Below are 26,273 nucleotides of genomic sequence, written 5' to 3'. Positions count from 1 at the left end.
TCCCCTTGACATGTTGCAATATTCTTCTTTGCTTTATTTAACATCACAACCGACATAACAAATGAAATATGCGGGGTCAGATACGCAAATTGTTTTGACATCACTACCAGGAAATAACCTGATTTTATTGATAAAGTCTTGTAAACGCAGTTTACTTGCATTGTCAGGTTATTGGTTTGCATGTAAAACCAGACAACGGGTTATCAGCGTATTGGTGTGTATGTAAACGTGCTCAATAATTATGTATTTGGTCTGGAAATCCTTAATGTTTTTTTGTTTTTTTCAGAAGAACTGCTAAGTAATTTCAACCAAACAACAGTAGATTATTTAAAGCAACAAGTCATATACTTGTTACTTGTACTGTAAAATATTCTAGTTAAAGTCCCCATGAACCAGAAATTGCAACTGACTTTACTTCAGTGTTGTGACGTATTTCCAAGTTGAACGGATTATTGAATAGAGGGCTGGGTTTTACTTTAGCGCACCTCCTCTCTATCCCTCACTCATAGCGGACTGACGGTTGGAAGGGAGTGGTTAAGGATATTCAACCCAAGCCGTCAAAGTGATGTCATCAGAGAAGGAACGCCATTCCATGTTTTCAGATTTTAATTAAAGATTACCACGAGAAACTTTCTTTTTTGTGTTTGTTTTTCCTTGGTTCTACGTCAGAACATCGGCTCATTATTGGCTTGCTCACACACGACCAGCGTCGGCCAATTGTGAGAACCTAGAAGCGCTGCACTGTTTACACTACGTCAATGTAATGAGGATGAGTAATTAATGAATAAAAATGCTAATTTTGGGGTGAACTAACCCTTTAAGTTGCAATAACGCTCACACACACTTGCGCTCACACACACGCAGGCTGTAAATGTTAAAATAGTGGGTGCATTTTTTTATTACTCACTTTTGTGTTTCTCCTCCCTCCGCCATTTTACGCTAGTGTGAGAAGCGCGTATGTGATGAATGACATCAGAGAAACGTCAATAGGCTATAACTGATTATGGTCTATTACTGCATCGATGCAGAATCGCGATGCATCGTAGAAACACTTAATTTCAACACCCTTAGTTATTATTATATTTTACTTATTAGAAGTATTTGCTATAAGGAGTATATTTTAGTCATTTCATTTTTTCAGGAAACCATCCTTAAAATTGCCATCCTTCACAATTCTTCATGTCTCAGAATAATTTTCCTGGAAGTGACAAATGTAGCAACAATTAGAGCATTATTAGAGCATAGTCTGTCTTCAAAATCAACTACATTATACAATGTCATGGTAGAAAACTGAATAAATCATTCTGCCGTTGTTTGTGACCTCACTCCAGTGTAAGTCTTCTGCATGTTGTGATGCTGGATTTGTTTTTTGGTGTGCTTATCAGTTTCATAACTTACAAAACAATATAATGCTGTGCGAACAAGGAACCTCAGAGGAACCGAGTAGATTTTATTGATCTCGCTTTCTCACTCATTTCCTCCTTTCTTTTCACTCTCCTCTTGTTGTCACGTCTGCCGCTGAACACGTTCGCTTTGCTCTCTCTTCTTCCTTCCCTTTGCTCTGAATAAGAGGGTGCTGGAAAGGATGGCAGTAGCAGTTGAAGGAGTTTTGGAGACAGATGCTCTTGCATCTCTCCTCGGCTGTCTCTTCTTCCCGGAGAGCCTATCTCTGCCTGCGTTTCTGCTGTTACCCATAATGCCTCAGGAAAGGCAGTTATAAAATAGTGATTCTCCAACATTTCTCAGCTGAAAGAGTGCAGGCCACTGCTGTGCTTCTTGCTGGGTGCTCGTTTAAATTCTGTCATTAGATATAATTGAAATCTGTTCCCCCTCCAAAATTTCCCTCTCCAAATGCACAAGCCCCGCTGTGACTCACAGTATCACAGATTCGCAATGCACGTTAGCTAGTTTATATGTGTGTGTGTGTGTGTGTGTGTTTTTTTTCCCCTATATTTTATGAATGTTTGAAATCGTACTCGGTTACTAACGTAACCTCGGTTCTCTCTAGAAGAGGGAACGAGTACTGCGTTTTTACTAAAACGCTACGGGAAAAGTCTCTTTTCACGAAACACTGAAGCAAAAAATTATCCTTTAATTTTCATATATGTAAAACGCGTTGCAGCAGCAGTCAGCTATGGCGAGACGGCTTGCTCGCTCATTGGCTGCTCTGCGGCAACTGCATAAGCCTATCGAGCGAGGCCTGGGGTGACGTCAGGCCAATGAGGGCGCTTCGCGCCCTCCTCGCCACTTCCCGCCGAGACGGGCGTGGCTTACCTCTATAAAAGGAGCTCGAGAAGGCTGATTCACTTGATTTTGATCGCCGAAGCGAACCAGAGTGAACCATACGCACAGCAGAGAACGCAGTACTCGTTCCCTCTTCTAGAGAGAACCGAGGTTACGTTAGTAACCGAGTACGTTCTCTTACGAGAGTTCTCTCGTACTGCGTTTTTACTAAAACGCTACGGGAACCCCTTGTAAAACGCTGTGCGTGCTGGGATAAAAACACCGATCACCGGAAGCTATTTCAGGCATACAGTGCATAATCACCAGATAGACTCACACAGAGTCAGGGAATAAGGGAGGGGAGCCTTAATTCCCTATACTGTAGCGTCCGCAGGCTTAACGCGACCTCACAGGGAGAGTCTAAAGACAAGAGGGGATTCCCTCCGTCCTTATATAGACATGTCCACAGACGCGAATATGACATCACATAGACAGGGTAGGGAGCCTGAACTAATGTGGGAAATGTGGGTCTTACACAGTTCTGCCCAAGATAGTCGGTAGCGCATTGCGCCTGCGATTTCAGAGGTCTAGCTAGACAGCTGAATCGACTACACTGACAAAAGCTTAGCCTGTAAGGCGGGAACCTCTAGGTTATAAAACCTGATAAATGTAGACGGAGAGGCCCAGCCTGCCGCCGTACATATATCCTGTAGGGAAATCCCGCTAGACCAAGCCCACGAGGAGGCAACGCCTCTCGTAGAGTGCGCTCTAACTCCCAACGGGCATTGAATGCCCTTGACAGTATAAGCCAGCGCTATGGCGTCAACTATCCATCTGGATAGACTTTGTTTCGAAACAGCCATTCCTTTGGAACGTCCGCTGAACGAGACAAAGAGCTGCTCTGTCTGTCTGAAGACAACAGAGCGGGACATATAAGCTCTTAAAGCCCTAACAGGGCAAAGAAAACTCGAGTCCCCCTCCTCACTCGATGCCGGCAGGGCAGACAGGGAAATAACCTGAGCCCGAAAAGGCGTGTTGAGGGATTTCGGCACATAGCCGTGCTTAGGTTTGAGTATGACTTTAGAGTCATTAGGACCAAACTCCAAGCATGCCGGGCTCACGGAGAGCGCGTGCAGATCGCCTATGCGCTTCACTGAAGCGAGAGCCATCAAAAACACTGTTTTGAAAGACAAATGTTTGAGGCTAATAGACTGGATAGGCTCGAAAGGGGCACCTTTCATGGCCGCCAAGACCGTAGAAAGGTCCCACATAGGGACTGAAGGAGGTCTGGGTGGATTCAGTCTCCTAGCTCCCCTGAGGAAGCGGATGACTAAATCGTTCCTTCCCAGTGACTGACCCAGCGTTGAACCGGAGAACGCTGAAATAGCCGCCACATATACTTTGAGCGTGGAAGGGGATCTGCCCTTATCCAACAGCTCTTGTAGGAAGGAGAGAACCTCCGTTACCTCACATTCGAGGGGTGATAGGCTCCGAGCTGTACACCAGCCGGAGAAAACCGACCACTTCGAAGCATAAAGCCGCCGAGTCGACGGTGCTCTAGCCTGAGTGATGGTATTCATGACTCCCTCTGCGAGACCAACGGATATCCGTTGAGCGCCCACACATGAAGGGACCACAGCTCCGGGTGTGGGTGCCAAATCGAGCCCCCGGCCTGCGAGAGGAGATCTCTCCTCAACGGCACTGGCCATGGAGCGATGTCTGCTAACTGCATCAGGACTGGGAACCATGCTTGGTTCTTCCAGAACGGTGCTACAAGCAGCACTGGGCATTTTGTTTCCCTGACCCGTTCCAACACCTGTGGCAGGAGGGAGACGGGGGGAAAAACGTATAGCGGGCAGCGCGGCCACCTTCGGGACAGCGCGCTATCGCTCTTTGAAAAGAACGCAGGGCAGTAGGCGTTTTCGTGGGACGCGAATAGGTCCACCTCCGCTCTGCCGAATCTCTCCCACAACAGCCGGACTGTTTGTGGGTGTAGAGACCACTCGCCCGGGGGAACGTTGTTCCTGGACAGTCTGTCTGGGCCCACATTCTGAAGCCCAGGTACATGCACTGCTCTCAGCGAGCGTAAGTTGTGCTGAGCCCATATTAGGAGGCGTTTCGCCAACCTGTACAGGGATGTGGATTTCAGACCGCCCTGGCGATTTATGTAGGACACCACAGCCATGATGTCCGAACGGACTATGACGTGTTGGTCCTTGATGTGGGGACAAAAACGCGTCAGCGCGTTGTGCACTGTCAGCATTTCTAAGTTTTTGTGTTGGAGCTTTTCTCGTTCCGACCACAGGCCGAAGAACGAGGTGGATGCGTCTGTCGACACCATCCTCACTCCCGAGGAAGTCCCCAGGCTTACACCTGATCGGTACCAGTCGTCCGCCATCCAAGGCACCAGGGCTGTAACACAGTTCTGATCGACCTTGAGGCATAATCGACCGGACACCCGCGCTTTCAACCAGAACTGCAGCGGGCGCATGCGGAGCAAGCCCAGCCGGAGAACTGACGATGCTGAGGCCATAAGACCCAGCATCCTTTGAAACTTCCTGAGCGGGGTGAAAGCGCTGCGGCGGAAAGACTTCGCCGCGCGCTGAATGTGCAGCACGCGCTGTGGCAACAGCCGCGCTGTCATAGACTGCGAGTCCAGAACGATACCCAGAAACGAAATCGTTTGACTGGGGTTCAGTGAACTCTTCGCCCAATTGACCGTGATACCAAGATTCTCGAGGTGATCGAGTAAAATGGTTCTGTGCTCCACGAGCTGAGATCGTGATTGGGCTAGGATCAACCAGTCATCCAAATAGTTCAGCACTCGCATGCCTCTGAGTCTGAGAGGAGCGAGCGCTGCGTCCATGCATTTCGTAAATGTACGAGGTGCCAGGGACAAACCGAACGGCAGGACTGTATACTGGTATGTCTGACCCTCGAAGGCGAATCTCAAGTATCGCCTGTGATGTGACGCTATCTGTATTTGAAAATACGTGTCCTTCAGATCTATTGACATAAACCAGTCTCCTCGGCAAACATGCGCGAGGATTTTCCTGGTCGTGAGCATTTTGAAACTGCGTTTCACTAATGCTTTGTTCAGCCGTCTTAGATCCAGTATGGGTCTGATACCATCGTCCTTTTTGGGGACTAGAAAGTATCTGTTGTATAGCCCCCCTTCGCTTTGAGCTTGGGGCAGACGCTCTATCGCCCCTTTGCTTATCAGTTTTGATATTTCGGAGCGAAGTAGGTGTGCTACTTCTGAAACCACCGTAGTTGGACGCGCGCTGTGAAGCGGGGAGGGCGTCGACAAAACTGTAGCGAGAAGCCTCTCTTTATAATGCCTAGCACCCAGTCCGAAACCCCTGGAAGCGCTGCCCATGCTTCTGCATGGTTGGCTAAGGGCTGGATGCGAAGCGCGCTCTGTTCGCCGTGCGACAGAGGCGCTTCGGGGCGCAATAACGTAGGCGTTATGCCTGTGGCATTCGAGGCGGGGGGCGCGCTTATTACAGCGGGCAGAGCGCTCGTCCTCGACCTTACTACAGCGCTTGACTGAGTGAGGGAGGGCTGAGCGGGTCCCGCGGGACTCATGTCTGCGAGTAAATGTGGGCGGGAAGCGGGCACATTCACTGCTTTGGGCGCGCTGTCTGACTGAGCAGAGCGAGCGCGCACAGGTCTCGTTTTTACAGAGAGCCTGTGGTCTGTGAGACATAGTGTTTGTGCGGGCACTTTCACTATGTTGGAAGCGCAATCGACCAGAGTCGATTTTATGTGCGCGAGCCCTAAGTGTAGGGCTGTGCTTGTGTGTAGAGATGGGCACTGAGGAGTGGGCATCGACACTACACTTATAGCACCATCAGCCGTGGCCGGGACACCAGAAAATACCGTGAGTAAGTGTGGGCTTCGGTAGAAGTCCGGCCATGTACCACGTGCTCGTGGGCTGCAAAAAACACGTCTGCAGTTGCCTCTCGGGAAACAAACAGAGTGATTGCATTCGGCGGCATAATATTTTCTGTCGGCAGGCCTGGGATTCGAACCTCGGATCCCCCGCGCGAAAGTCTAAGAATCTACCACTGGACCACAGTGAAGATACATAGACAAAGTCAGCGCGAGTATTATCCACACTGGCGTTTGCTTGCAGGCATATACCACGTGATCGTGGGCAGCAAAAAACACGTCTGCAGTTGCCTCTCGGGGAACAAACAGAGTGATTTGCATTCGGCGGCATAAATATTTTCTGCCGGCAGGCCTGGGGTTCGAACCTCGGATCCCCCGCGCGCAAGTCTAAGAATCTACCACTGGACCACAGTGAAGATACATAGACAAAGTCAGCGCGAGTATTATCCACACTGGCGTTTGCTTGCAGGCATATACCACGTGATCGTGGGCAGCAAAAAACACGTCTGCAGTTGCCTCTCGGGGAACAAACAGAGTGATTTGCATTCGGCGGCATAAATATTTTCTGCCGGCAGGCCTGGGGTTCGAACCTCGGATCCCCCGCGCGCAAGTCTAAGAATCTACCACTGGACCACAGTGAAGATACAAAGATATAGTCAGCGCGAGTATTATCCACACTGGCGTTTGCTTGCAGGCATGTACCACGTGCTCGTGGGCAGCAAAAAACACGTCTGCAGTTGTCTCTCGGGGAACAGACAGAGTGATTTGCATTTTCAGACGCCTGCAAAATGCCAGAATGTGAGAAGAGTGGATATCGCCCAGTTTCAGCGGGGCTGAAAACACTCCATTCTCCTTTCGCCAGTGACGCACGGGAACCGTAGAAACGGTGTTCGGTTGCAGGCAAGCGGGTACTACGCGCTCGCTGGCTGCAAAATGCATCTCTGCAGTCGCCTTCAGGGGACTGACAGAGCAAAGCATTGGCGGCATAAATATATATGCCGCTAGACCGGGATACGAACCCCGGTCCCCCGTGTGGAAAACGTATAATTCCACCACTGAGCCACAGGGGGATACAGGCTTTTGAAAGCGGCGTCAACATGTATTCTTCGGCGTTTGCTGGCAGGCAAGCGTGTAACAGACTCACTTGCTGCAATAATATTTCCAGTTGCCGAACAGGGAACTGAGAAATGTGAGAGAAAAGAGGTCAGACCGACCAACGGTGGGACTAAGAACACTCTTTTCTCCTTCGCCGGTGAATGACGCGTGCAGAGGCAGGGTAGCTTTTCTTGTAACGTAAAGAAAAACTAATCCCGCCATCCGCTTCCAGGAAGGGCAGCCTCGGAAAGGATGCCCGGCGAGTCCTCAGAGTCACCGTAGGCAATTGGCTCGGAGTGAAGGCGTTTCGCCGTCAGCGAGCGCGAGCGCTGCATGAGAAGGCATCTTGAAAAAGACGCAGCTCTTTTAGGGGTGCGTGTTGCAAAGCGAACACACACACACACACATACACAAGAACAAGAATGTAAAGGATATGGCGTCGGAAAGCGCAGCAGGTACGGCGGTAGAAGGCGGCGTTGGCCAGCGGCTTCAAGGGCTCGTCCCGCTGAAGTGCTTGCATCAGACGACGCGTGCTTCCTCGTGATCCAGCGATGCGTGCGCTTCGCTGAAGAGATTAAAATCAAGTGAATCAGCCTTCTCGAGCTCCTTTTATAGAGGTAAGCCACGCCCGTCTCGGCGGGAAGTGGCGAGGAGGGCGCGAAGCGCCCTCATTGGCCTGACGTCACCCCAGGCCTCGCTCGATAGGCTTATGCAGTTGCCGCAGAGCAGCCAATGAGCGAGCAAGCCGTCTCGCCATAGCTGACTGCTGCTGCAACGCGTTTTACATATATGAAAATTAAAGGATAATTTTTTGCTTCAGTGTTTCGTGAAAAGAGACTTTTCCCGTAGCGTTTTAGTAAAAACGCAGTACGAGAGAACTCTCGTAAGAGAACTTACGTAATCACTTTTAGGGATGCTATTGTCATTACTCCACTTGCCATGTTGTTCCACATGTGATGGTGGAAGATAAATGAGATCTGTCTCATTTTCCCTTCTGGCGACACGACTGGCTTTGTGTGTGCCGGAAAATAGAAGCACAGCGATTTTAGCACCACATTGTTTTGTAGCTTGTAAGACAAGCTTTATATAGCCTGAACAGTAACAATGTTTCTTTATGCAAAGTGATTTTTGTGGCAGTAGTGTTTCATGCTCAGAAGTGGCCTTTTTTTCCATTGGCATTCAGTGGTTCAACAAATTAAACATCAGACAGCTTGTTTTTCCATATATTTATTTCTTTAATCAGATTTGACGAACGTCTTTAACTTTAGTGTCATGTAATTTTTATTTGTTTTCTCTGAATGGCCTCTGAAAATCAGTCTGTGTAATGTTTTATTAACACTTCACATGTAATGTGTAGATTTTCCTCCCTCTGTCTAACTATCCTCCCTTTATGACACATAATGTAAAGGTGCTCCTCAATTATTTAACTCTGACGGCCCTCTCAAATATTAATACCTTAATGGAGAGACTGTGCCAACTGGGAAATGTAAAAAGAAAAACAGTAAACAAATAATGTGCACAAGATGCCATGCGTGTTCCCATAGCAAGCTGTGAAAGTGAGATTGCATAGCAACAGAGTGGCCTGCATGCTGTTAGTGAAGGAAACGACAGCATGAAATGAATCGGAGTGGCATATTTTAGTACATTACTGCAACATGTATAATCAAATTATTTGGATTAATTGTCTGAGATTCACATTACTCTCTGTCACTCCCTGTTATGTTCTCCAGCGCTTCTGATTAACCAATTAAACCGGACATTTGTGTCTGAAAGGATGGTTGATTCTGCTGATTCTGTGCAGATTGGATTCGACGATGGAGGATGTAAACACAACACACATGTTCAGCAACTAATCGAGCGTTTCTTTCAAATGACCAGAGTGCTCCCTGTGGTTTCCAGAGCTTTCCTACCCACCCGTGACTGCAGCATCATTGCTAAGCTAAATTAATTCCTGAAAACTGCCAATGGATGTTTAATTGAACTTTTAGTTCATTTTGTTCAATCTAAACAAATTAGTCAATAATTAAACAATTATTCCATACCTCTGAAAATTAAGCTGTATATTTTCGACTGTATTATCTTGTTTACTTGTTACTCTTAAACTCTTGAATATTTCATAGATTTGATCCTATAAACCCTCCAAACTGTGTCAAATACAGCAACTAGTTGCTCCTTTGAAGTGTCCATTGTAGTAGCTTGCTGCCTTGTGAACATAGCAGCCAGATTGGATCAGACTGATCATATCAGTCAGATTGGAGATGTCTGTTTTAGACAGCTCTTGCCATTCTTGAAAAAACATATATCAGACGGTGAACGCTGAGTGGGGGTCCATGGTCATACCGCATGAGGCCATCTTTCTTGTTAACTTTTTTACAAGAAACCAATTTAAATTGGTTGAAACTGGCCTTGAGAAACAAACATGTTTGATTTTTTTTTTTTAAAGGCTTCAGTGAAAGTGAAGTCGTTTCTGAAAGGTTTTTTGAGTGTCTGCCTCAGCCTTTGCAATGCACACATTCAATATGTCTAGCCCTGTCATTATTAAAATATAATATGCTTTTTAAGTTTGTAGAAGTAGTATTTGTTTTGATTTTTTTTATTTATTTTTTTAAGTTTTGTTATTGTAATTTGTTGAAGTTGCTTTCAAACAATATTGTTCCTTTACTTTTTAGCTGACACATCTTTCAAGTTCATCCACTGCAGGCTGTTTAGTTAGTTAGATACAATTTATTCCTTTTAACTAAAATTATTAATTATATTAATTGCTGATGGCATTCACACAAATCAATTGTGAGAGAAATGTTAAAATTACTGATTATAATAACACAATTCTAAATTAAGCAAAACTCATCCAATGCCAGATTTGCTGCTTGTTTTTGCACCAGATTGAAAAATTGTGATTTCAAAACGGCAGTCTGGAAGAGGAAAACATTTTTAGGGTCATGTTAGCATTTCACTTGCCAAACTGCAGAATGTATTAGAAGCTTAAACTTTTGTAGTTGACACTTAGAATGAAAGTCGCTATTTTTACACATCAACATAAAATCTTTGTAGGTGTTGGTGTATGATAATGTACGCAATGAAGTGTGTGTGTGTGCGTGCGTGTGTCTGTGCGTGCGTGTGTGAGTGAGTGTGCGTGTGTGAGAGAGTGTGGGTGGGTGGGTGTGTGTGTCTGCGAGGCCCCAGACCTGAGTGTAATCAGCTGACTGTACTAGTGGCACTACTCTAAGTCTGATTAATGAAGCTGTTTATTCCGCACCTCATCAGCCACTGCCAGCAAGCACTCCACTCCCACAGGGAACACCACTTTACCAAGAAAAAAGAGAGAGAGAGGAGTGGACTGGAGGGATAAAAGATGGAATGTGTGAGACCTGGAGAAGTGAGATAGGTAGATTTTTTTTTCCGAGAGGACAAGGAAAAGGATGAAATGAGAGGCAGAGGACAAAGGTTTACAGCCAGAGCACAAGCTCTTGAGTTCAGTATCTGCTCTTTATTTCTCCTCAAAGGTCAGCACTAGCACAGATGCTCTAATCGCTTCAAACATCTGTACCGGCCCACACTGGTTTTAAATCTTACACAGCCTCACCCAGGAATAGTTCACCACAAAAATAAAATACTGTCATAATTTGCTCACCCATCATTCCAAACCTGTATGACTTTCTTCTGCAGAACACATGATTTATTGAAGAATGTTGCTAACTAAACAGTTTTGGTGATCATTGACTTCCATTTGTATTAACAAAAAAACAAAAAACACATTGACACAAATTTTCTGTTCTGCAAAAGAATGATAGACATGCAGGTTTTGAATGACATGAGAGTGAGTAAATAATGACAGAATTTTTAATGTTGGGAGGGAACAATCCCTCTTAAAGGGCCATTTTATGCTCCTTGGAAGCATTTTTTTTTCTCTGTGTTCAGTGTTTAATATTAATCAGGTTAAATAACATATTAACTGTCCAATACATGTTTTTTATGCTCAATTTGCCTTAAAATGTGTATTTAAGTTTGGTAAAAGCCAATGCACATGTGGAGTCCCCAGCGCACATCTAGGACACCAGAGCTTAACCAATTGCCTGTTGCAATTTGTCTTATTCATAGAAATTGGAATGAAACATTTTGGTATATATACAGTCTTTTCATTAGGGTGGGGCAAAAAAAATTGTTGTTGCTTCAAATCAAACATTAGTATAATGATGTAATGCGTCTTTTTTCATGGATTAGAATCCTTTGTTGGGTGAATGGTGAATTTCTTTTGTCAACTAAGATGGCTGAAGAGCGATAGCCATGTATCCCTGTCCACGCTGAAATATCATTAGTTCACAAATCCATTAAACATCAAATATGTTTTTATTGGCTGTGATAGTGTTGCACTTCTTAACTCTTTTGTTTCACTCTGTGTGGACAGATACATGTTTTAAAACAGTGAACTTGTTTGTTCAAAAGAGTAAAGATGCTATAACTGTCTCTTTCTGTTTCTTTTCTTCATGCATTTTTTTCTCACCCTCACACTCCTGAAGCGTTGACTGCTGTGTTTGAAAGCAGTGTAAGTTTCACAAAAATAACATGAGGCTGTCACATGCTTCTTGCTCCATCTCCAACAACACCCAGGCCTCTAAAATGAAGCCATCATCAAACAAAAGGAAAGAAGGACATCGACAGCAAGAAAAAATTACAGCACTCGTCAACGCCTATCAGTGTAATAACTCCATGTCGGACTCTGTCAGTGTTCTGGTTATTGAGAGAAGGACACACAACATATGAAATCACAGAAGTGATAATGGTGATGTAGAGAACAACATCGATGTATTGAACATCTGAAATTGTCTAAATTCTGATTTATATTGAGCTCAGGTTCAGTTTTACAGCTGGGCTTGAGTTTAATATGTCAATACACTGACCTCATGGGTTACGGTTTCACGTGTGTATTCGATCTCCTTGGTTCAACTGTGCTTTTGTCAGTATCCTTCCATTCATTGTCTGTTGTGTTAATCTGCTTGCTGATTCATTCCATTTTCACTTCCCCATGTGTTTGATGAAGTCTCTTACTGTGCAATACTGTGTGTGTGACAGGACTGAACGAGGAGCCACTGCTGCCAGCAAGATGGCACTGGTCCGTTTCTCTTTCTGTCACAGGAATCTTTACTTCCACCTGTTGATGACGGCTCTCACACTCAGTGCATTACTAATTTGCTTAAATCAGAATCATACTCGCAAAGCAAGGAAGTCTGGTCATTTTGTGAACTAACTAATGGTCTCTCTCTTTGTCTCTCTTTTCTCACAGATTTGTTCCTCACCACCAAACCAAATGAATTTGAGACCTGGATCAATAAGGTAGATTAGAGCATTACTTCCTTTCCTTTAATCTTTAACACTAGTGTATTAACATTTAGGATGGAATTCCCACTGCATGCAGTCATTTATTTGCATGGGCTGTCTGTGTTGTCTTCGCAAAGATTCACTATTGGCGATTCACAATAAAGGATTGGCGATTACCAATCTTGCTTGTTGGTTCTAAGTGCTCCTTATGGGGGATGAAGCAGCCCACCTCAATCTGGCTTACTTTACTGAAACTGTGCTACATTACTCCCATCACAGCGATCTATACACCTGAATCGGCTCTTTAAAACACTCAATGCATTCTACTAAACCGCATCTGCATATGCACCTAGTTATAGCACTCCTTTCCATCATTTGACAAATGGCTCCCATGATCAATAGAAAATGAACACAAGTACCTCTTTTTTTAATTAAATTCTTTCTGCGTCTGTGACATTTAATTAGAGCGCTCTTGTGAATAAGGCATGTTTGCATTGAAAAGAATAACAATAACTAAATTTAAATATTCACAGCAGTATTTGCTGGCTGTGAATACTTTTGATGTTAAACTGGATTGCGGGTGGTAGTTTATAGTCTAGGTTTTTGCAGTGGAATGTGTTAAAAAAATAGCTGTTAATCTGTTAATCTTCTGTTAATTTTCTGTTAATCTTAGTCATATGGACACTATTTAACACATGTTTTAGAGTGTTATTTGTTATATGGTAATTAAAAGTGAAAAGTGTTTTTTTCTGTTTTTGCCACTTAAACTTAATTTACTTATTTTTACTTGTAAAATACTATTACAATTAAAAATAACTGTTATCTATTTTAATATGTAATTTATTCCTGTGATGTCAAAGCTGAATTTTCAGCATCATTACTCCAGTATTCAGTGTCACATGATCCTTCAGAAATCATTCTAATATGCTGATTTGCTGCTCAAGAAACATTTCTCATTATTATCAGTTGAAATCAGTTGTTCTACTTAATTTTTGTGAAAACTGATACTTTTTTTGATTAATTGATTCATATTTTGTAACATTATAAATGGCATTACTGTCACTTTTGATTAATTGAATGTGTCCTTTCTGAACAATTAATTTCTTTAAAACAAAATCTTACCCCAGACTTTTGAACGGTAGTGTATATAAAGGTAGAGAGAGAAAGGAAGTTATGGTGAGAAGGGAATGTAACAGGATCAGGAACGTATGTGTGGTCTTCCACATGCGCTAAATTCTAGGTCACAGCTTCGACATCAGTCAGAGTTGGTTTTAATGTGTGAGAGCCTGAAGAACACAGAGTCAGAGGTCAGAAAAAGAAAGTGTTATGACAGGCAGCAAAATGGATGGAAAGTCTTAAAGTAGAAAAAACTAGAAAATCAAAGGTGAAAGTAGTAGACGCGAGTTTCATAAAGGAGCATCTCTGAGCAGGTGGGAAACTACAGAAATAGCAGATGATAAATAGTTGAACACTGTGAGCGAGAGAGAGAGAATTGCAATGTGCCGCAGTGACCCAAGCCGACTGTAAAAGGTCAGCATGCGTCTTCTTGAAGCACTGCGGCTTTTCCGGAAGCATTTCCCCGTGCCCTCTATTCTTCCCCTGCGTCGCATGAGTCCATGGCGCTCCGCTGCTGATGCTGCTTCAGAGATACAGAGGGAGGGAGTCAGGTTAGATCGCCTCTCCTCCTCCCGCAGGGCTCCTCATCATTTCATTCTGAGAGCGAGGGGCTGGTGACAAGTGCAGGGATGGATAAAATGACATGCTGTGAAGACAGACAGGCAGGGTGGAAATAAAGAAAAGGAGGAGATAAGTGGGTAGATGATTAAAGAGGGGGAGCGATGGGCGATTGCTAATCACATCTGAGGCAGCAGCCATTTTAGACTCTGCTTAGTTCATATTCCTTGAAAGAGGCTTAACGGATCCGAATGAAAAACACAGCTGATTGGTGACTAGTCTTTGATTACTGACTCTTACTGACATAAACAAACACACACCACCTCTCACAATTGTACTTGCTTGCACACACACACACACACACACACACACACGTTACAGGGAAATGTCTCCCAGTAAAACCGCAGTAATCCTGCCATTATTTACTGTGAGGTTTTTGAGTTAACAGTCTTTGGTCACAGGCCAGTACCCTCTGCTTCCTGTAGCACACTCCGTTTTAATTACTTTCCTCTCGCTCTCCTTAAACACTTATTCCCAACCCTGATTATACACACGCGCACACAGCAGCTCCAGTGTTTGTTTAAATTGAAAAGCTTCAGCTGTAGACTGCATGCAAAGTCATTACTGTAATACAAGACGCCATCAGTCATTTCAGCAGCTAGACGGAGCCGCCCGACCAAACAAACAAGCCAGAAAATATTAGCCCTCTGATTCTTTAGCTTAGTCAATTATTTGTTTTTCCTCGGTTTAATTTATAGAGTTAACCTGCCATTTGGTGAAAACACCATGACTGTGTAATTATGACCTCCCTTGGAACATTTACATGTGCTCACCTCATGATCCCAGTCATGGCCGCCACACCAAACTCAGTCGGTGCACTGCGCCACTTAAACAAGTGTTGTGTCAGTCGCACAAGAGCCACACAATAGTGTTGTTTTTGGCGGCCTGTTTTAATTTTAGTTTTAGTCTAGTCTTTGTGTCAGGCTGTCATTTTAGTTTTTATTAGTTTTAGTCACATTCATACTCTTTTTAGTCTAGTCAAGTTTTAGTCGACGAAAACTGATGACATTTTAGTCTAGTTTTAGTCAACGAAAACTGATGACATTTTAGTCTAGTTTTAGTCGACGAAAACTGATGACATTTTAGTCTAGTTTTAGTCAATGAAAATTGTATTTTAGTCTCTTTTTAGTAATGCGATTCTATTTAACCCAGTCAATATATAATTTCAAACAAGGCTATCTTATTATAGGCTATTTAGTAGGCCTATATTTAGGGCTGTGACGGTGGCAGGTTTTTTTTACCACCGCGGTATTATTATTAAAAAATAAAATAAAATTTTAATATTCGGGGGGTTATAAAAAAAAAAAAAAAACTTGTTTTATATTTCCACACAAAGACGCGATGCACTCTGCGCTTTGAGCGGGATGTGGGACACGAGCAGGAAAACACGAAGATATCGATCTCTTTATGATATCTTCGTGTTTTCTACTTGATGTAAATTGGTTTGAAGAGCGAATTTTATCCTCCACAAGGGCAAGATATTTAGGCTGTGTTTGAGATTGCGCTGCCAGAGAAAGTGAAACTAAAAATCACCCACACGTGTCAAACGCGCTTTACAACTAAACTCGCGCCCAATGTCTAATATAACAAGCACAAACTGTGTTAAAAAGAATTTGACATGCAAGTACAAATGTAGGCTATCTGTCCTACAGCGTTTTTCTACTTTACCACAGTAAAGAATACGAATATAATAGGCTTAATTAAAAGTGAACCAAGAAACGTTTATAATAGGCTACCTTTAGAAAATGGGTGAGACGTGACACGTGAGTGAAGATTTGGGAAAAGAAACAAGAGATTCCATGCAGGGATGAGTCACGATTTTTGGATATTCGATTAGTTTATTTAATTATAAAATATCGAATAGGTTGTGCGATTATACTCTAAAATAAAATCTCCATGTTCTGGCGCTAATGCGGTGACGTGTTCATGTAACAAGAGACGCTGCCAATAACGCACATAACAGCTGTCACAAAGAACCAGCAAAAGTAATGATTATGAATGTGTCAAATATATCAATGAGACATTTTAATAGAATAACTAATGGAGTAATATATGGTTAAATTCGCTGATAATCGGGTGACCAGATCGCAATCCAGAATTTAAAGCCGACAAAGCTATGGGTTCACGCACAACTCTCTCATTCGTCGTGACGTTACATTTCGTCTCGTCTCGTTTTGGTCAACGAAAATGAAGAGACATTTTAGCATAGTTTTTATTTTTTAAACCACATTTAGTCTCGTTTTTATTCGTCAACGATATTGCATTATACATGTATTTTAGTCATCGTCACATGACCATGCATTTACGTCTAGTCTCGTCTCGTTTTCGTCAGGTGATAACGGTTCGTTAATATTTCGTCATAATTTTCGTTGACGAAAGCAACACTACCACACAAACACAATCCAGAGCCTCAATCAGTACATCTTTATGCGCTTATTCTACAATATGTATATAATATCAGGGGCAATGCAGGGCTTCAGACCTCTGGATGTATCGGGTGTAGATAGTAGGGCTGGGTAAAAAAATATTGATTTCTTGATTTTAATCAATTCTCATTTTTATGAACCGATATCGATTCTTAAATCCCAATAATCAATTAGGCTAGTCATCCTGTTTTCAGTTGATGAATGAATGGAACATTGTAGCGCGCATCCCATCCAGTAAATCGCAATAATCTGTGTGCTTTGTTACTGTATTGATATGAAATAAAGTCTCAGATTTCAAATTACATCCATTTTCTTCCGAAATTCAAAAACATAAATACCGTTTTGTCGCTGTGGCGTGAGATCGCTCATGATCTTCTCTTCCGCCTTAATAATACCAGTTACAGCGTGAAATAAACACGAATGAGCATCTGAAAGTGTGTTAAAGAGTACAACTTATCGAAATCCGTATCATGTGACATGGAATCTCAATCAGTGTTTCAACCGTGGAAAGATGTCATTAAAACAGTCATGTAACGTCACATTTACCTCAGAAAAACCATATCCAGTGACCATAAACTCGTTAGTCAGCTAGAAAAATTTACTCTAGAGAGGAGCATTTTGCTAAATATATGCACCATATTACATATTCATTATAATTTTTAATGTTCTTCAATATTTAATGCATGTTTGAATAAATCTGGCAAGTTTTTATGTCAGCCACCATTTAAATGTTCATATTTCATATAACTTTATTATTATTAAAATAAATAGTGTAAATTAAGTGTTTGTATACAAATCAGTTAATTTTTACCTTCAGTATTACAGTAGGCTAATGAAGCCTATAGGCTACAACTGACTCCCATAGTTTACAGCATTAGTTAAGAGATTTGTTTTCCTTGAGAAAATTTGCCATGTATTATACCTGATATCCAAAATAATCAATACTGAATCGAATCGAATCGGAATCGAAATTTAATCGAATTGCAAGCTTGTGAAGGGAGATTTAGCTCCTCTTTTATGAGATATGTTAATGATAGAGGAACCTGATGTCATACAGACATGCATATTAAAAAAATGAAAGAGGTTTCTCAAAATGATCACAGGACAGTCCACGATTTTCACCCAGTTTTGCTTAATATTTCCAACCTTGCACGCAAACAAACAAAAACAAAAACTGGTGATCTGAAAACACAGACAAACATGTTAGAGTTTAGTGATCTCCATTACATTGAATTAAAGAATACAGCCAGTCTGTGTTCCTTCAAGAGGCTGCTTGTGCTATTTGCTGGGACAGAATATTCTCTGTGACAAACTTTTAATGAAAAAACTTTCTCAGTGACAAACTCTAATAAATCTAGACACTTATGCAACCTCTGTGCAACAATACAGTGTTTTTTGTTGTTTTAATACAAAAACTTTAACATAATTTGGAATTACTGGAATTAATATTAGGAACTTCACTATTTTAGCTTTTGAGGAAAACTTCTCAAACTATTTTTTAACTAAATTTCAGTTTAACATATCAGTTTAAAGATTATTAGTATAACCATTATCTTGCAGCCCTGTAATATCCCTGTGTGTTTTGCATATAATATATTTAAAATACACGCATGTAGTGAGACCAGAGGGAGACTCATTTATTCTGTCCTTCTCTATTCATTTATTTACTCTGAAGTTTCCTCTCTCTGCTCTACTTGTTAAACAGCCTGGGATTTAACATGGTTATGGTACAGCAGCAAGAGCTATTTTGTTGAAAAACAATTAATTAACGCTATTCACTGCATAAATCTCTTAAAATGCATAGCGGCTATTATATCAGAATGCATTCTCTTTGATAATGATCGTCAAACTGCAAGGTTCAGCATTTAGTAAGCGTTAGCTAAACGCCTCAGTCCAACAGCCCTCAGAGAACGTTATGGCACATCATCCTTTATAGCTTTTACAATTTCAATAGTGCTGCCTGGCCGTTTTTTAACTGGCTGTAGCCAGGAGGATCAGAATGATTGTAAAACATTTCCTGTCTATAAGATAATCTAAGTTCAGGCCCAGGCCAGCTGAAACATTAATAAAAATCTTAAAATATTTGTCCATGATCTGGCATTGCTGATATGGGGTTAGTGGACGTGTCTTTGGAGGGTGAGCTTTTTTAGAAATTGCCATGTGGATGATGGGATGGAGCTGGTAGTTCTAGGAACTAGCCACCAGGCTGGTTCCTCGAGATTTAAAGGTTCCACTAGGGCCATTTTCCTGGTTGCATTCACACCGCCAGTAGGAAGCCGCACTTGTTGTTGTGACTTTTATTTTGACAGTGCTGAGAACACCAGAGCCTAGTTTATGATCCGTTTAACAGTCCTGTCTAATACTTTATTAGATATACTGTCTACTTTCTTTGTATAACAGTTCTATGAAAAAGTATTAGCTTTTGCTGTGTGGTTGGTGTCCAATGTCGTTAACTGAGCAGAAATTCATAATCATGTTTTGCTTGGTTTAAAGTTGTGTTGGATTTTCTCCTTAGCGCAAAGGTTGAGTGGTTCATCTGTCTACAGTTTTCCATGTTCGTTTTTCTGTACATGCTATAATCTGTGTGTACACATGGCTTTTTTTAAATGGCGGGTGCTGGTGTTTAGTTTGCGTTCGGCCAATCAGTGTACACTTGCGCCACTGGTAGTTCCTATAGTGCTGGTTTAGACCCTACTCTGAAGTAGGAGCTAATTTTGTTCCCCCAAAAGGAGTTCCTATAACTAAAATCGCCCCTAGTTCCTTTGGTGCGAACATGCCAAAAACCGGGTACTTCCGCCAGTATTTCTAGGAACTATGAAAAGGTTCCTCTAGTTCGTTAAAAATCCTTATCACCTCAAAAAATAAAATTCTGTCATCATTTTTTTTTATCTCACGTTGTTCCGAAATTTACTTCTTTTTTTCGGTTGGACAAAAAAAAAAGTTTTTGTCCATACAATGAAAGTAAATGGGATTAAAAACAACATTTGACTCCATTAACTTTCATTTTAAAAATGTTTTCTAAATATCTTTGTAAGAAAGTCACATCGTGTCCTAACTACATGCGATGCTGCGACGTTCGATAAAAGGTATCTTTTCCATGTTAATCAGAGTTTTTGTCCTAACCAGCCGCAACGGCGACATACGACGATTCTATTTTAGAAACGTTTTTTATTTTTCTGCGACGTCGCGCTGAAACAACAAACACAAAGTGTGGCAATGATAATCTCAGGTACTGTTTATGTGCTTCAAAAGCATGCAGTGTGACTTTGAATATCATTTAGTGCTCCCAGCTTTGTTGCTGTAAAAGCAACAATGGATAATTCACCTCAGATCTTGAAATTAAACAAATGTAACTGTAAACAAACAAGTGTATTCTTTGACAAATATTGTTTTAGTATGTATTTTTAATAATGTTTAAATGGTGTAATATTTGTGAATTTGATTATGTAGCTACTTATCCATTTTCTTGCAATTGCCGTCAAGATTACTCTCTGGTGCTGTGCACTTGGCGCGAGACTCCGCCCACATGCTGATCTGATTGGCTGTGTGTTTTGATTGATTTTGACGCATCTCGCAGTCGCGTCGCGCCTAGTGTGGACAGACAAATTATTTGTTGCTGGAATTTTATCGCATCGTGTGTGGTTAGGACACGGTGTCATGCAGATTTTAAATGACTTGAGTAAATGACATGAGAAAATGACAGATCTTTTCACACTCTAAAAAATGCTGGGTTAAAAACAACCCAATTTGGGTTATTTGGCAACCCAGCGCTGGGTAAATATTGGACAGAACACATGCTGGGTTATTTTGACCCAGCAGGCTGGGTTTTTATACATTAACCCATCTGCTGGGTTGTTTTTAATCAGTGCTGGGTCAAACAACCCCCATGCTACAGGTTATTCATTTTAGATAATAATAATTAAAAAAACGAATAAAAAAATACAAAAATATTAATAACAATAATAACACTACTGTTTATTGATTCAATTAAAGTGTTTATTCCAGGAAATTAATATAATCATAAATACATTCATGTTAAAAAAAAAAGACATCTGCAACATAAACGGAGGCCCACAAAAATCATTTGTGCTAAAATGTTGGTATGTTAAAATATTATAAAATGGTAAGATTCTCAAAATTCAAAACTCTACACTTATAAACTGTAAAATAGCCTACAGCTTAAGATTCTATTCACAAAGAATACAATAAAAAACACATAAGTACATACAATGTAATTTACTTAAATAAGCAATCATTTAGTCCTGTGCAGCAAAAATGGGAGGCACATCTCTGCATATAAACAGTAAGTACATACATTGCAATTCATTTTAAATGAGCAATCATTTAGTCCTGTGTAGCAAAATAAAAACATGAAACTCTATACCTATAAACTGTAAAATAGCCTAGCTAAAAATTATCTTCACAAAATGATAAAAAAATAAAATAAAAAAAACTGAGTCAACTTTTCCAGAGTTTCCCCTTCACCAAAAAACTGTCCAGCCATTCCAAGCTCCAAGACAAAGGGGAAGGGTTTTGCTTCTCTCTGCCTTTCCAGGTAAAGCACCATGTTGGTTCCAGACTAAATGAGGGAAAGACAGTATCAGACACATAATTATTTAAAAGTGTGTCTTAGGTTTTCATAAGAGTAGTTAAATTAGTTAAATTAGAGTAGTAGTTAAAATAGAGTAGTTAAATTAGTTAAATACCATCTTAAATTAACTTAAAGAATTAGTTCACCCCAAAATATAAATTTCCTAATCATTTACTCACCCCAGTGCCATCCAAGATATCCATGTTTTTCTTTTTTTCAGTGGAAAAGAAATTAAGTTTTTTGAGGAAAACATTTCAGTATGTTTCTACACAGAATAGACTTAAATGGCAACCAACTATCCCAATGTTTAAAGAAGGTTCAAATGTCCGTCTCAATGCAGCTTCAGAGTCTCTACACAATCCCAGTCGAGAAATAAGGGTCTTATCTAGCGAAACGATTGGTCATTTAAAAACAAAAAAACATTTATATACTATTAAACCACAAATGGCTTATGTTTTAGCTAGATAACACCCTTATTTCTCGACTGGGATTGTGTAGAGACTCTGAAGCTGCATTGAGATGGACATTTGAACTTTCTTTGAACGTTGTGATAGTTGGTTGTCATTAAAGTCCATTCTGTGTAGAATAATCCTGAAATGTTTTCCTCAAAAAACTTAATTTCTCTTCCACTGAAGAAATCAAATCAAATCAAATCAAGTATATTTGTATAGCGCTTTTCACAATACAGACTGTATCAAAGCAGCTTCACAGTATTAAAATAAAATAATACAACTGTGAAAGCTCTGTAAACATGGGTACGGAAAACAATACTCACCGCATACACACTGCAAACAAAATATGTGTGAAACGGGCATTAGACTTGGAGCAGGAGAGCTACTCCGGCTGCTACTCGCAGTAGAGTGAGTGTTGCCATCTTCAGTTCAGCGACATATTTCCCGCCGCGCGCTCTCTGTCCGCTAGTGCTCATCTGTATTTGATGCAAGTGTTTGTTTGTGTGTGAGTGTGCGCGCTTGCTACAGTAATCCGTAGGACGTAGCGTAGAAAGTGTCGTGACATAGAAAGAACGTGACAACGCAGCCAGAGAGCAGAGCAAAACAAAACTCTACGTTCATTCTACGTCACAACGCTTTCTACGCTACGTCCTACGTCATACGCCAGCATCCATCTCCGTGAATGCGCGTCGGCCACTACCGGAAGCCAGTTATTTTCGTTTATAAAGTTTTAAATATGTATATTTTTACGACAAAACCGTACGGATTACCCTCAGAAGGCCTTCGTTTATCCCTCTGGAGCCGGATGGATTACTTTTGTGAAGGATGCATGCACATTTTGGGACATGAATGAGGTGGACCCCATTGCTTCACATTATAACCACTGAAAGATCTAAGACATTTTCTAAAATAACTGAAAATGTGTTCGTCTGAAAAAAGATTGACATATGCATCTCGAACGGCTTGAGGGTGAGTAAATCATGGCTTAAATATCATTTTTGGGCGAACTATCCCTTTAAGGGTTAGGGTTGGCACTGGATGCAACTGTGAAAAAAAGATTACCTACAAAGAAAGAGAATTTGAAATGCAAAATTGTTCATCACATATTTACCAGCAATTTTTCAATGAGGCACTCAAGACTCCAGTTGAGGAGATTTGTTGAACAAAAATGTCCATTGCTGTAAAAGAAAAGGAGGAAACATCTGATTAGTAATATCTTTACAAATTTATCATGTCTTATACAATGTTTTTAAAATTATTTTTTATGCTGGCTCCAGTTAATTTAAAAAAAATATATATATAAATAATTTTAATGAATCATTACTTAATTTAAAAAATAAAATAAATAAATAGACTAAATAATTTTAACAGCTTAATTAACTATTGTTAATTCACAAGACTGTAAACAGAAGAAATGTTAATTTTGTGGATAATTAAAAAAATATTTTATAAAATTACCTGTAGACATTTCATAGAATATTTTTTATTCATTCCAATGTATTAGTCTATCGGTATAACAATCGCCCATTGACTTATTTGATTGCAGTTTCAAGATAAGTAAAAATAATAAATAAATGTTGTTAATGTTTATTCTTCCTGGCAGTTTTTTTTTTTAAATCATTCACGATTCAATGATCATCATAGTTATTTTAATGACTGTGAACCAAATTGCATGACAAACCAAAATAATAAATTGTATTAGGCTATTTAATACATAAGCTTGGTTCCTCCTAAGGTTTTTTAACTTTTTTCCCTCTCCATTCTGTCACCTGATGGAGTGTGGGTTCCTTGCCACTGTTGTCTCTGGCTTGCTTAGTTAGGGGCACTTAATTTTCAACAATATTATTGATTTAATTGCACTGACAATATCAGATGAGAACTGAACTGAACGACTCTTTTTTTCAGAGCCGGTTTAAGACCAAATTGTACTTCAGTAACTACTTTGATTATCTTTACATAGTTTCTGAACGTAACTAAAGCAACACTGAACTGACTTCAAATGAACAATGACAGTTTTTGATAAGAATTGTACGTTACTGAGCTGGACGATGGCATCACTGTTTTCTGCAGAAATGCTTAGCCAAATTGAATTAAGGCGCACACACACAAACACAGAGAACATAACCTACTGCCGCATAATTCAATATTTTATGTAAAGCTACCTTTCAAAAATGACTAACAAAAACAGTTAAATAATAGGTAACGTAGACTTACAGCTTCTTTAGCATATCCAGCCACTAGCCAGTGACGTTACATCCATCCAACACCGCCGAATTTCTGGAGATAAAACAGACACCAACAACTGTACTTAGACATTGTGACCGTGTTTTAAGTGGAATAATTGATTACAGACTGTGTAAAAATAATGAATGTTATGTGTAACGTAACGTTAACGTTAGCATAACGGTCGCTAGTTCGACAGACGTCGACGTCGTCAATAATTCATAGTTCATTTCAACATAACTTCTTGTTGACTTTATGACTTCTTTGACTAACGTTACTTAACATTAGGAAAGTTGTAATAAAACAGGGTTGCTCACCTTTACGCTCGCTCCTGCTTGAACCTCTCGTCCTCCTGTTGACGTAGCTAGTGATTTGAACAGTGTGGACAAAAGCGCGCGAGGAAGCGCTGGGTCAAAATTTCCAAAACAAACCCAAATGCTGGGTCATTGTCAGCTGATTACGGAGAAAATAACCCAGCAACATAGTCAAAATGCTCAACCCAGCATTTGGGTTTAAAAAAACCCAGCATTTTTTAGAGTGCAGTTTTGTGTATTGTCCCTTTAAGGAGACCTGCTGTATATTTAATAAGCCAGAGCAAAATTAGCTCCAATAGTTCAGTAAGTTCTTAGAAATGGAAATTTCATTTCGTTCTGATATTAATTTCTTCTAAATCTTTTGATTGTGAAAATCCCTTCTTTTGTGGGACCCCCCCCCCCCCCCCTTAAGGGCACTGATTCTATCTAGTCATTTTCCAGCAATGCACACACATTTACTCACAACATGCCCTGAGGCCAACATGCCAGTGTTACAGCCCCTTCCTATTAACATCAGTGTTCAATCAATCCAATGAGACAGACTCTGTGACTCAACACGGCCTCATTCTACTTGGAGAAGATTAGGGTGAGCGAGTCAAGTCACCATTATCTTTACATAAGCCACAATCGCATTACTGCCTCCCGCAATCATACACCAATCGATATTATACCGCCAGATGCATGCCTGCAGTTTCAGAGCGAAGGCTCAAGGGAGTTTTCAATGGAGATGGATAAACACTGTCCACACAGAAGGAAGGAGGCACTTGAGTTTTGCTCTTTACAAGAATTATGTACAAAGCCCTCAGGCAAAGAGCTGCCACATAAACCAGCACCGTTTATCACGTGGGACAACCACTACAAAAAGACAAATAACACACACTGTACACAGTGGTGCAAAATACATCTCTTTCTATGAACGTACATTTTAAAATATTTTATTAGCACAATTTAATATTTTATATATTATAGGATTAAATAAATGTGCCACAGCTGACCTCAATTTCACATGGCCCAGTTTGTTTCTTAATAGTTGGCAGAGGTGGGACCAAGTCATTGTTTTGTAAGTCAAGTCAGGTAAGTCTCGAGTCAAGTCCCGAGTCAATACGGACAAATCTTAAAGGGGTCATGAACTGAGAAATCAAATTTTCCTTGAGCTTTTGATATATAAGAGGTACGGTGTAATAGTGAAACTAAAGACTGCAAATCTGTAGAAGAAAATTGACACCTACTTCATCATCGCAAGTTTGATACATTCCACAACCAGTCGTTCGCTGGGCTTGGTTACAATAAAAGCTGTTTTTAGTGTTAGTGAGATGACGAGGAGAGAGGAGAGATACAGGATCACTCGACTAAAAACGAAGAAGTGGGAAGTAGGAAATTTCCGATAGCACGTGAAGGCAGCATGAGTTATGGACTTCCGCCAAAACTCCTGTAATAATAAACTAATCTAATTTACATCGTGTTTGCTCTGTTAGTTATGATAAAAGCATTCGTTAGTGTGCAGAAATCGAGTTACAATGACGAGATTCATGCTTCATTCATGACTGCATTCATGCGCTCAGCATGTCTGTGATCGGCTACAATGCTCATCACTGCAACCTTTCATGCCCGATCTAAATATAATGCTATAATCAACACTTTTTAAGATTAGTTAATCTTGAGGGATGTAATAGTAAAAACATGCTAAAAGTTTTTGAGAGAGTTCCACATGTAATACTGTCCATTTCATATGTAAAGATGTCAGCCAATCACAGCAGTGAGCATTTACACTGTCTAACAGCAGACACGCCCCTTCGAACAGAGTGTTCAAATCAGAGCGAGAGCACCTGGCTGCAGCCTGCAGATCGGGGCGGGGCTGCACGTGTCGCCCCTCCCCATACCTGCTATTAGAGAGTCAGACTGATAATCCGAATGTTGCGGGTTCGATTCTCAATACCGGCAGCAAATGACGGTCAGGTGCCCTTGAGCAAGGTACCTAACCCCCAATTGCTCCCCGGGCGCCACA

General features: G+C 41.0%; 1 protein-coding gene across 1 annotated transcript in view; it reads left to right on the top strand.

The window, feature by feature from the left end:
- Positions 1–26,273, top strand: part of itfg1 (integrin alpha FG-GAP repeat containing 1) — a 138,546-nt gene that overhangs the window by 19,008 nt on the left and 93,265 nt on the right. The window contains exon 7 of the mRNA XM_084109122.1: positions 12,494–12,543. Within this exon, the coding sequence (XP_083965248.1) occupies positions 12,494–12,543 (50 nt within the window). The remainder of the gene's footprint in view (positions 1–12,493; positions 12,544–26,273) is intronic.

The sequence above is a fragment of the Abramis brama genome (assembly GCF_963993115.1).
Source record: "Abramis brama genome assembly, chromosome: 3".
In the NCBI taxonomy this organism is placed as follows: Eukaryota; Metazoa; Chordata; class Actinopteri; order Cypriniformes; family Leuciscidae; genus Abramis; species Abramis brama.
This window is presented reverse-complemented; position numbering and strand designations above follow the sequence as displayed.